At 38.9% G+C, this 13,407-nt stretch overlaps 1 protein-coding gene across 1 annotated transcript; it reads right to left on the bottom strand.

Moving 5' to 3' along the window:
• Positions 1-910: 910 nt before the first annotated feature.
• LOC311264896 (rho-related GTP-binding protein Rho6-like) lies at positions 911-13,407 on the bottom strand. The gene is made up of 5 exons (XM_084366093.1): positions 13,127-13,407; positions 11,913-12,000; positions 4,775-4,884; positions 3,858-3,992; positions 911-3,739 (listed from the first exon to the last, which is right to left on the bottom strand). The coding sequence occupies exons 1-5, from the start codon at positions 13,244-13,246 to the stop codon at positions 3,494-3,496; spliced, it is 699 nt and encodes a 232-aa protein (XP_084222219.1). The 5' UTR covers positions 13,247-13,407; the 3' UTR covers positions 911-3,493.

The raw sequence follows: 13,407 nt of genomic DNA, 5'->3' as shown, positions 1-13,407 counted from the left end.
AGTCTTTTGTTCTAATTTGATACAGTTGCAAAGTCCTGTTTGTTGGATGAGAATAAAACTTAAATGGACATTTTCTGATATCTTATGTGAACGTGTAAATATATAGTGCTGATATATACATGTATACATGATATTCCAATTACGATATGAGTCACATTTTTTATGGGAATGGTGGTTTTTGCATTTAATTTTCAATAGAAAATTATAAAAAATTATTTTATTACTTTTGCTGGGGTCTGTATCTGTAAGCATGTTCCCTTGTGTACATACGGCCCGTATGCTGTGACACATTTTACCTTCACCAAAAACTTGCAGCTCCTGCGATTTGGATATTGTACTTGTCCATATTGCAATTTTGACAATATTTCAATTAAAGGAGACATATTATGCTTATTTTCAGGTTCATAATTGTATTTTGGGTTACTACTAGAATTGGTTTACATGCGAATACCAAGTCTACTCTAATCGGTCAGCTCACACACGCCTGACCCAGCACCGCTAGCAGCTGTGCTAAGTCGATTCTTACGTGCCAAACTAGATGCTAGGCATAAATTACGCGAATGTGTGACATGGTGACATAGTGTGATGTCACAAAGTCATTGAATAAAAGGCGGGACTACTGACGAGGCGTTTCAGGAGCAGTGTTTTCTTGGGAGAGAGGAGCTTCTGTTGGTGCCGACTTTGACCTTTTTTTTTTACTTTCAAGATCTTTTACATGCACAACAATCTATATAAAACACTGAAGGAAAGGGAAAAACGACGAAAGAGCATAATAGGTCTCCTTTAACTGTGCAACCCTAGTATTTACCCACAATGCTTATTTCTTCATAACCAGTGATCAGTACATGCATTAAGGTCTAAGGTCGACTTTAGTTTTAAGTTTAACACAGAAATAAACACCGACTGTAAATGAACTTCAGACATATTTATTTAAATAAAGATTTAAGGAAAGTAACGTATGACAATAACAAATACAGAATTCAGTCAATAATTTAAGCCACAACAGGCAACTTGACATAAAACATTTTGTTTTGCTTCAGTAACATTCTTTTAAGGGGTTTCTAATAAACAGTTTTATGAGGAAGATATGTACAACAAAACGAGCAAGAGAGAAACTGTAAAATGGTGGCTCCGTATTGAACCAAATGGAGTTTGTTTAGAAAAGCACAATGCACCAGATAGGAGTAAGAAGTGAAAAAATAAAGACTGAAGCAGAGCTACAGAAGACATGTTTTAGATGTCATGCTGTTTCCAACAACCCACTCGTGGCTGCGACCAGCGTGCGGTCTTTAAAACCATGTCGAGATCATGAGCAGTCCGCTGCTCCCTGAAATGTCCAGCCGTCACCTTCGCAGTGGCTTCTGTCTAATGCTACAAATAAAAGGTGAGGCGCCCTCTCGGAGAACCATCCCTCCCTCTCTCCGCGAGGCAGGAGCCCCGCTCACACTGTTGCTAAGCAACACGTGAAATCCCAGTGTTCTGTACATCCAGAGATCTCCGGGCTTCCTGGTGCAGACCTACTAATCATCAAGTTCTCCATTAGCCGAGCTGTCAACAGCTGCTAATGCCAGAAGACTCAAGTGAACAACATCAACAGCTACAAAAAACACTGAAAGAGATCCACGAGCAAATAGAAACATTAAAAAAAAAAGCTACTTAAAGGGTGATATCACCAATTTTACACAGTAAAGTATGTTCACAGGTCTTAGTGAGGACGACTGCATATGTGAAAAAAGCACTAGAAAGCTTTCTGTGGCTCTAGAGGAAGCTGCATGTAATCTGATAAATTGCCTCCAGTGATGTCACACAGTAGCTAAGGTGCATTGTGGGTAATGTAGGCACCATTAAATTAGAAATTAGGGCTGTCACGACATCAGATTTTAACTACACAATCATCGTGGCCAAACAAATTCACGATAACGATATTATCATGATATCTATAGACTTTTTTTTTTTTTTATAAATTACCCTCAAAAATGTGTGTGTTTCAAAAGCTGGCACCTACATTACCCACAATGCAACTTGACATCACTGGAGGCAGGAGTATTCCTCAAGACCTGCAAACACACTTTAATGTGTAAAATTGGTGCATTTACCCTTTAATAAATGGACCATGTCAAGAATAATTTCCTGGGAAGTTGCAAAAATAAAATCAGAATATCTATAAAGCATAAAAAGAAAACTCTTTACTCCAGACAGGTCCAGCCTGTGTAATTGTGTTATTCAACTCAACATTCCCACTGATCATCTCAGGGACATTTAGCGTTAATGCAGCTTTCCAGGCTGGAAATGTCAGCAGGGACATCTTAGATAACTGTTAACAATGAAAAATTCATCTTAAACCAGCACCTGGAGCTCGCTGAAGCAGGCCCACATAACACATTTACAGTCCAAGTTTAGAGTTGAGGACTATTTATCTGGAAATATCCGTGAGACAGAGGATTCAAAAACAAAGATTTCTATGGCTCCTTAAAATAAATCAGTCTGGTTTGGCTTGTGTAAAAAGAAATCTTTGTTCTGGAACATATATCAAAAAACTGGGATCCATTAAGCAGCTGTTAAAGTAGCGAGGAACAATGAGACGATGCATCACTAAAATCAAGCCTTACGGTTAATAACATTGAACAATTAAGACTGTGTGGTGACGGGTGATGAAAGGGGATCTGACAAAATCATGCTCAAGAGAGTCTTTACAAGGCTCGGGGCTTTTGTGTTTGTTTTTGTCACAACACGTCCACCCTGGACCGTTTCGTGGCTCATGTGAGTGCTGAGTCACATTGCGCTCCTTTAGATGTTGCACTCGCTTCGTCCTCCCACTGCCTTTGCAAATAAACACTCCTGCTTGCCAAATCCCTCCCTTCTCTCCCCCTTTTTCCTTCAGCTTTAATTTCCAAATGAAACCCTGCGAGGGGTCGGCGGGGGGGAGGAATAATGTCTTCAAGGGGCGCTGTTTTAAATTCCCTGAGCCGCATTTCCATAGATACCACTTCCTGTCACTGTCAAATTTTACATTTCATCTCGTCACTCAGCCCGTATCGTGACCTTAAGGAGACATTCAGATGGAGAGATGGATGGGAGAGGGCGCCGCTATCAGAATTTCAAATGGGTCTCATCAGGTTAATGCAGTCAGCGTTTACAACCACTTCCTCGTAGAGAGGAGGACCTTATTCAAGCTGCGTCTCTTTATGCGAGGAATCTAACAGACCTCAAAGTGCCTGTTTGCTCTCTTTCTACAAGTATATTTAAATGATCAGAAACATTTTCAACATCAAACATTTTTTAACTCTGTCTCTTGACTGTGTGCTGGTGACGGGTCATGATCCAAGAGTCAGAGTTGAATAAAGAGGGTGTAGCAGTCGAGGTGGTTGACAGGACGGTTTTGGGGAGGATGCTGCAAAGGAGAGAGATCATTGCTCTCTTTCCCTTGCACACCCTGGCATCAATTTCCTTGTCCTTGCTTTCCTTTTTTTCCCCAGCGTGATCTCAGCAGTATTCACATGATGGAGCAGCTCTTGGACTTGTCCTTGCTGAAGGTGGAGGAGAGCAGATCTGTCTTGCTGGGCAGGTGTAGGAGTCTCTTGGAGAGGCGGCGGACCGGGCTGGGTTTGTTGGCAGGCTGGAGTTTGTTCATGCAGGCCAGAGCTGCAGTACGGAAAACGCTGTGGATGCTCTTTTCTGATGTGAAGGCGGAGCACTCCAGGTAAGTCTCCGCTCCGAGCTGCTTGGCCATGGAAGAACCCTTCAGGAAGGAAAGTAAGTGAAACTGAGTAAGAGATTAAAACAAAGGAGGATTTCTATGAGTCTAGACGGAAGACTTAAAATGACACACAGGAGGAAAAGGTAGTCATGGAACGAACCTGTTCGTAGGAGATGGGAGTCTGTTTCTGATTGGACAGCTCCATGCGTGTGCATACGTCTGTGCGCAGGTCTGTCTTACAGCCTATTAGTAGGATCCTCGTGCTGGGACAGAAGTCCTGGATCTCTGCTTTCCACTGTGAGGAGAAGACAAACTGGTGTCACGTATTTTTTTAATCTAAAACATACAAAGAGTGAATATGGGGCAGATTATTGATGAACCATCTGATATCGTGGTGTTGATCCTGCGACATCATAAGTAATGTTGCTCCAGGAACATCATTGAAACCGACCTGTTTATCCTGTACATGTCATATTTTTTTCAATCCATATTGTTTATTTTTTTTTGCTCATGTTCGTTTGTTGGTTGGTTTGTCAGCAGGATTACATAAAAAATAATGAGAGGATTTCCACGAAACTTGGATGGAGGATGGGTCTCGGTCCGGAATAGAGCACATTAACTTTTGGTGAGGATCCGGGAATTTTTTCTGACTTTCATTTATATTGCGTTTTTTCAACATTTTTGTTAGTTTCTGGGAATAATGAATGGATCTTGATGAAAACAATCAGACATATTTTGGTGGCTGGTCTCTATTAGTGAGTACAAGGATTAAATGTGTGTTATTTGATATTGGATTAAGCTTGATTGAACTGAAGGGGACTGTTGGGCCTTGGCAGAGGTTTGTTTGAATAGTGTGCAGATCTGCTCTGTTTCCTTTGTCAATCGTTCTTCAACCACTTATTGTAATGTGTTGAATTACATGCCATAGTTTGTATAGTGGAAAAATTTATAAAAAAAAAAACTTGGATGACACAAAAGAAAAAAGGAGACAAGTAAAATGAAACCGATTAAAATGAAGATTGTGGTGTTGTCAGCCTGTCATGTTCACACTGCAGCAGTTTATAATAATATAAGTACCTTCTTCAGCGCGCTGTCTACTGTGTCTGGTCGGCTGATGTCGAAGCATAAGAGCACTGCGTCTGAGTCGCTGTAGCAGAGGGGTCTGACGTTGTCGTAGTACGGAGAACCTGGAGAGACAGAGGACAGTCAGGACACACACTTAGAAATATGTTACGTAGCTAAGGGACAAGAAGAACGTACGATGTTATTAAAGTGGTTAAGGAACGTGGGCGCTCTGAAAATGTAAAGTCTGACTCAAGTTTTCGACGTGTCAGCACGCAGAAATAGACAAAAAAATGTCTCTTTCTATGGTTTGAATCCAGCTGACAGTATTATAATGTTCTATCACAATCATCCTCCTCACTTTCACACAGTACGAACACAAACAGTCACGTACACCCCTGCCAAACTGATAAGAGAGCAAAGCATTTCTTCAAGCTTGATGCCTTCCCACTGAGAGGAATATTTCCAGTAAAGTAAACTCACTGACTGAGTCACAGGCTGTGCAACTCTGCACCAATCACGTCTTTCCATTATTAGTCAACAACAAACTTTATTTTTTACCAAACTTTTGTCTGAGGAAAAAAAAAACTACCAGATGTCCTGTGAAGCCAAATGATCATCACAGGATACTGAGTTTTTTTTTTTGGCTTGAATGTTCAGCATCAGAGGCCAAAAGAGACAAATTATGCAATTGAATCTGTTAAATAATGTCTGTGTTTGTATCCAAAAATAAGGATAAGGAAAGTATATCTAGGTCAGCGAAAGGTATTCCTCTTGAAGCCAAAAGTTTGACATCCTGGGAAACACATTTATTTGCTCTCTATTTTCATTCACTTTCAGCATATTTCCTGAAATGTTGAACTATTCCTCATAAGGCTAATTCACAGAATAACGCTATAATATTAACATAACGTCCATAGTTTTAAAAGTCAAATATTTTAATTGCAATTGCAGCGCCCCTCGGTGGCCAATCACTCCTAAACTTTAACTTGTAATCTACTGGTTCGCTCCATTTAGAGCTGGAGGGTCGGATTTTCTGAGCTCCCAGACAGCAATTTCAACTGGAAGTCGCATTTCTGACGTGTAAAGTCGGAAGAGGCACCTTATCAAACATGGCCACTAATATCCAAGATGGCTGTTCTGTTCATCAGTGGCTGTGAAAGCTGCAGAATTTACTGTTTAATAGCACTTCTATCCTATTTGTGTCTCATTAATAATGCTTTGAAGTCGCTCAGTATCACATACAGTTTGAGAGACACTTTCAAACATGCTGGCTGGCTGGATGGCTGAATGGATGGATGGATACGGCAATACCCAAAATCTGAGATGACACATAGTCTCATATCATGATAACGATATAATATTGATATATTCCCCAACCCAACAAACCAATTCCTTAAAACGACCACATTCACTATTCATCAGCTCACTCAGACAAGTCTGATTGCGGTCTCATAAATACGACACTTCAGCTATGAGAATGTGAATTATGGTGTGAGACAAACATATTTTCCTGCTGGAAGAGAAACACATTTTCCTCACATTTCCATAAATGGCACAGCTCTATATATGTATTTTAGCTCTCAGGAAGGCTTCTGTGCTAAAAACAGACTGACAGGATGTCCGCTTTCTATTGTCTTCCCTCTGCCACCTAATCACTCCCCACACAGCAGCACCAAGATTTAATTTCCTACTCCTGTCCTCAGGGGCCAAATGTGCACTAGAAGATTTCCTTGTGAATATAAGAGGGTGTAATTATATCAGGAATAGATACTTCTAATAAGCTTCAACCGGGGAACTAACTAACAATCATGTTGTCGTGATGAAATTGGCCGTCTTGTGAGACATTAATGAATAACTTTAAATTTCAAGGCCCTTCTGTCTGAATATTTAACTTAAATCTGCAAAGTAGGACAGCTAAACTTACACAACGCCAACCTATCAATAACATATTTTTTAGTGGGAATCAAAAGCGCCGTCACATAACTATCCAGGGTGATGTAAGGCTTGAGAAAGAGGAGGCAGAGAGATCTAAAGAGGACACAACTTCTAGCACCCACCACCTCCCACACATTAGCAGCCCCCTGCCTGGACACACAAACAAACATAGGCACATAAACAGCCTTTCAGTTGAGCGAACATTAGCTGATGCATGGAAACTGCCCTCTCTACTCTTACAGACGGACGGAGAATGGAAGGAGCTGGAGCCTTCCATTTTATTAAAGATGCAATATGGACTGGAAAAATACGCCTTTGAGATGTTTTTATTGTGAGAAAATTAGCGCTGAGGTGAAATGTTCAATTGTAAGTACCTGTTTTGTATGTGAAAGATGATATAATATTGGGGTAAGACAGCTGGAACAATGAAATTAGAGGTGAAACGATTTGTCTATTATTTAGTTAGTTAAATAACCAAAAAAAAAAAGTATCTTGTTTCACCTAAATTTCAAGTATTTGCAGCTTTTCTTTATCTCATGTGATTTTAAACTGAACATCTTTAGTTTTCAGACTGATGGTCGGACAAAACAAGAAGATCTGAAGATGTCAACTCATACTCATGCACATAAACCACCCTTTCATTTGAGCGAACATTATCGGCTGCAGAGTTTTTTGAAGATTGATTTACCAAACATTCTCTAGTTTCACCCAATTTGGTAACGCTTTACATTAAAGGAGCACTATGTAGTTTTGGGAGAGAAATTCAGACTCAGAATTTTAATATTTACAATATTAATGAGGTAATAATACAAACTCAGATATTTGGTTTTTTTTCCATGACTGAACAAACAAGCTGTGCTCAGAGGTAAATAAGGTCCTCAGAACACTGTTTGAAGCTAAAAAGGTGGCAGGGTCCGCCACATATAAACAAAGTAAAACAGTATGAAATTGTGTTGTCCTTTAAGGTCAGTTTGTTTATTCAGTTTATTCATTTAAACTCATTAATATTGTAAATATTAAAATTCTTAATTGAATTTCTGCATTCATACATTTTATTTCCTCCATTTTCCTGTGATAACAAGTTCATTTCATTTGTTTTCTCGAGATCTCGAGTTATTATCTCGAAATAACAACTGCCGTTTTCCCGAGATAATGGGATAATTTTCTCAAGATCTCGAGATAACAAAACTTGAACACAACAACACTAATCGTATTAATGTTAACAAGAATCTTATAAGGGCCTTATTATCTATTTGCCAATGCTTATTAGAAAAGCATCACCCTAATCTCTATGTATTTGCAGCTTTTCTTTATCTCATGTGATTTTAAACTGAATATGTTTGGCTTTCAGACTGTTGGTCAGACAAAGATGTGAAGATGTCCACTTTGGCTTGAGGAAACTGTGATTGGGGTTGAAAAATCTTTATAAATAAACATAACAAAGACTGAAAATGGAAAGAAACATTAAGAGCGACAGGAACTGTCTGTTTGTGTGTATTGCAAATGTAAATAGGTGTTATGCAATGTTTCCTCTGGAAAGGGTGACTGTCCAGAAAGTTTTTACTCCGTGGGAGACAAACACACAAACCTACATTAGTTCACTGCTGGTTTCGGTTACATAAGACCTTTTTTTTTTAGGCGGCACACACCATAAGGCAGTGAGGAGGTCATGCATATCTTTTCTCTCAGTATCCCTCACTTGTGCCTTCTGTTCACAGCCACACACACACATAGTAAGACACACACACACACATGCTTGCCCACACTCTCAGAGACTTCCACCCCCTGTATGGATGAGGCATCCCCCTCTCCCCTGTGAAACAACCCCTCTGCAGGCCAACTGGCACTGCTCAACTTCCTCTGAGCACAATGCCTCAGCCAGTGCTGTTATGAAATCAATCCATACATGAGTGGATAGCTCCTCTTATTGATCCTATTTACATATTTTTTATCTGTAGGTTTAAAGTCATCATGTCAATTAACCTATTAACACGACCCACTATACATTTTCACAACAGCGACAATGGTCACAAACATTTCAGACATTTTGGATCCAAAAACAAGGAGAGACACTGTGAAGTGTTTGTGTCAGGGCTGAAACAAATGTCTGATCTGCAGATTATCTTCTCAGTTAATTGAGACGATAAAAAATGAAATAAAATGCTCTATCTTCAGTTTCCCAGAGGTCATGGTGACGTCTTCAAACGTCTTTTTTTGTTCAACCAACAGCACAAAACCAAAAGATATTCAGTTTACAATGATTTAAAATACAGCCAACCAATACTCGATTTTTAGGGCTGATGCCGATATACACACATTTATGCAACGACCCCTCAAATGTGGTTGTTAAACACTTGTTACAAACATATAATGGAGGCAGGATTTTTTACAGTTAACAACGAACTTTATTGCACAAGACAACACTAATCAGCCTAATTTTACCCAAAGCATCTTTTTCTGCATTATAATCTCTTGTATATATATAAAAAAAAAAGGTTTCATTTATGCTACCAATATATCTGTGAGGTACCAATATCAGGCGCTTACATAAAACAGAGAAAAGCAACAAATCCTCACATTAAAGGAACTGTAACCAGACACCTGTTGGTAATTGTGCTTGGAAGTAAATCAAATGATTATTCAGTTATCAAAATGGCTGACAATTAGTTTTCTGTCGATTAACTAATTGATTAATCGACTTATAGTCGCAGCTCTCATATGAATTTATGATAAAATTGACCCAAATTATTTACTTACAATAAGTAATTTAGTCTTTGTTATAGAACAGGTTTGCAGAGAATTAAAACCACATTTCTTGGATATAATAAATGATCCTACTATGATTTTTGATAACTTGACCTCTTCTCCTCAGGGCCCTGACACACCAAACCGACGTCAAAGACCTAGTAGCGACAAAGGCTTACTGTTGGGTCGCCTCACAGCGCCTGTGTCTCGGCAAAAAAAACGCATGGGAACACACTGCAAAAACTACAGCTGACGGCATACTGGGTCTCATTGTCATTGAAAAAGGGGAAACTGGTAGACTAAGGACTGCGGATATACAAACCGTTGTTATGATAAAGCAGTGTTTTTTGACACCACTCTTGCTTATATCCACTTCTAATCAAGAGTTTGTCTGATGAAAAGTTTCAAACGGCACTGTTGACCAAGTGAAGGCGAAAAATATGGAGAAAATGCACTAAATGGGTGAAATCATGAATACTACAGCGACAGGCTCACAGGGCTTGAATCCACTGAATCACCTGTTTACCTACTCAAAAGATTAGCTCCATATACAAGTATACAAGAGAAACAAACTAACATGTAGCTGAACTCTTATAAAGATCTCAGTATAAAGATCAGTCCACGCACCCTTTGAATTGATTAATTGATTGATCCATTAATCCACAGACAAAACAATTAAACAGCAATCAAGCAGGCAAGTTATTTTCAAGCAAATGTGCCAAATATTTCTTGGTTTTCCTTCTTGAATGTTCAGATTTGCTGCTTTTCTGTAAACTGGATATCTTTAAGTTTTGGAGTGTTCAGACACAGATTCAGATCTTTATTGTGATTATACCCAGTTACAGCGAAACTCTGTTTGGCTTCTCTTAGTTAATTAAATAAGAAGAGCAAGACATGTAACTGAAAACAGACTCTGTGTCCTGCCCACGACACTATCTGATACAAATCACAAGTAACAACCTACTAACACTGAATAATTTGAATCTGCAACGCAACTAGAAACTATGATTATTAAATAAATGTAGTGGAGTGAAGAATAATGTGGCAGTGAGAAGATATACTCAAGTAAAGTACCTCAAAATTGTACTTAAGTAGATTGTAGTTAGTTACATTCTATCACTGGTTATTCTAAATTTTGACACTAAGATATTTGTATGTCTGTACTGTATATCTGTCCAGATTATCGGTTATTGGTCTCCTTGATTACTAATAATAAGTATCGGCCCCTAAAAAAATATATCGGCCGATCCCATTTAAAGGGTAACTCCATCGATTTTTCACATTTAAGTGTGTTTACAGGTTTGTGGAGCACTACTGCATAAGTTAAAAAAAAAAAGAAAAAAAGTATTTTAAAGCCTTTTGTGTCTCCAGAGGAAGCTGCATGTAATCTGAGTTGCATTGTGGGTAATGTAGGTGCCAGGTTTTGAAAAAGAAGAATGATGTGTGATTGAAAAAAGAGTTATTTCTACTTCTGCTGCTATTATTTTGATCATTTGTTTTTAAACTGTCCATAATGAGTCCAACAGTATAGGGGTGCAATATTAGACCAGTGGACTACTTTTTAAAACCTGATGCCTACATTACCCACAATGCAATTTAGCCACTGAGTGACATCACTGGAGCCACAAAAGGCTTTAAACTTCTTTTGTTACCACAAATGCAGAAGTACTCCTGTAAACACACTTCAATCTGTAAAATTGGTGGAGTTGACCTTTAATAATACTACAGGCTGTGCGGAATATATAATATATAAACTGCTGAAATTTCCAATAATACTGTAGTTACAGTTTAATTTTCAAAATCTTACAGATCAGACTGCAGAAGTTGAGGATTAAACCAGTCATCTGACTAAAATATAGCTGTGATGTAATGCATGTGTGAATATATACTGTAAACTGGGGATCTTACAGTGTATTCCAGTTAAAGGCTCAGTTGTATTTGTCATATTTGGGCCCCTGTTTACCCTTGATTGCAAGGTCTTTTTTGAAAAATTGCTTGCCTGTATCATTTCCCATTAATTTTGCATGATTCTCCATGCATAACTGTGGATTTTGGCAGGCTTAATCCAGGCAGCCTCGTTGCTCAGGCCTGCACCAATCCACCAAAGAAGATCTCCCAGCAGATTTCACACCAGTGAAAAGCTGCTTAACTGCATCAAAACAGGATTGGCAGATAGTGAAGTCTGAGTAAACAGCAACAACACTGTTTGTAAAAACAATGACTGAGACGGAGCTCAATTTACCCGGCTCCATGCGGGTTAACTACAGTGTTGGGAGGGTAAACAAGTTCAACAGACCGACCCATGAATACAGTACTGAAACTACCTCACTCATTACTCACACACAAACATTGACCATCAAAGCAGGGGGGCGAATTTTAAATTGGCTGAGTCAAATAGATAGAGGGGAGGGGAGATAACAGCTCTGTACAAGAGTCAGTTGTATAAAGAGTATCAGAGTTTAATCCTCACCTGACGTGTCCCAAAGGCTGAGCTCAACACGCTGCTCCTCGAGCTCCAGACAGGCTGTGTAGTTCTCAAACACAGTGGGGACGTAAGTCTAGAAGTGAAGAACAAAGGAAAGGGCTTAGGGAGCATATCACCTGTCTTTGACTGATTAGTCATGTAGAGGACAAGAGCGAGTGCTCATTACAATTCAAAAAGTATTGAATATACAGTATAAATATATATTTTTAAATCAATATAAAGACATATCAATCCCCTCATATGACCAAACTTTTTCCCTTGGAGAGCCAGAAAGGAAATTTAATGGTCGAACGATAAACAACAACAACACCTATTGTATTGTATTGTATTGTTAAAATGCAAAATGTCTCAAGGATTGAAAAATAATTACTAATAAAGGGATCCTAGATATTTAAAGAGCCTTTTTACCTTCCACAAAATAAAACATCTTTTTTTTTTTAAAGGTGCACTATGTAGTTTTGGGGCAGAAAAAAATCTTCATTGATTGATTTTTTTATGTCAAAACAAACTAAATAAATGAACCATCTTCATACTCATGACTGAACAAACTGACCTTAAAAGACAACACAATTTCATACTGTTTTACTTTGTTTATACTTGGCGGACCCTGCCACCATTCTAGCTTTGAACCTTATTTTCCTCTGAGAACAGCTTGTTTATTCACTTATGGGAAAAAAAAGATTATATATTATATTTCAGTTTGTATTATTAGGTCATTGATGTTAAAAACATTAAAATTCTGATTTTGAATTTTATCCAAAGTGCCCCTTTAAACAAACTTTTACATTTTTCTCCCTAGAAACATCTGGGGGCCAACTTGAACCCCTGTCTTAAAATGGTGATTAACTTATCTTTTAATTAAACACAAAGGTTCAGCTCAAAGATCATACAGTATGATCAATGATCTTACTCTAGTTTTGTTCTAAATCAAATATCCTTTAAGACACATGTATACTAGTCCAGTTAATGCTATCAGATATGTGGCATCAGATCTTATTATAATCACTATTAATTAGATAGGTAGCACTGATTTGCCGCATGTCTTGTAAACACATAAAAGTATCCTTCAGGGAGTGTTAAAGTATATTTATTCTGCCTCTAGGGGGGAACTGGATTGAACAAACATGACTTGCAATTCAAATGATCAATATCTGTTCCGATCAGCCCACAGTATCCAACGCTGCGCACAGATCTCTTACCTCTGGATAGCAGTCCTTTGCCAAGACTTGTAACATCGCTGTTTTACCGCATTGGACGTCCCCGACCAGCACCAGTTTACACCTCGCTACGCACGGCTGCGTGAGTCTCCTCTCCTTCATGGTGGAGCTGAAGTGGCCGAGCGGCGGGTGGAGCAGAAACAAGACGTGGAGGTGATGAAGTTTGTGTAAAATCCTCTCTGCGCGCTGCGTCCCTGATGTGGTTCAGTCAGTCAGTGAGTCAGCGAGTGAGTGAGGCAGAGCAACAGTCAATGAGCGGATCA

This window comes from Pagrus pagrus, assembly GCF_965226575.1.
Source record: "Pagrus pagrus genome assembly, chromosome: 11".
Taxonomy (NCBI): domain Eukaryota; kingdom Metazoa; phylum Chordata; class Actinopteri; order Spariformes; family Sparidae; genus Pagrus; species Pagrus pagrus.
The sequence above is the reverse complement of the archived record's forward strand: the minus strand, read 5'-3'. Positions and strand labels throughout refer to the sequence as shown.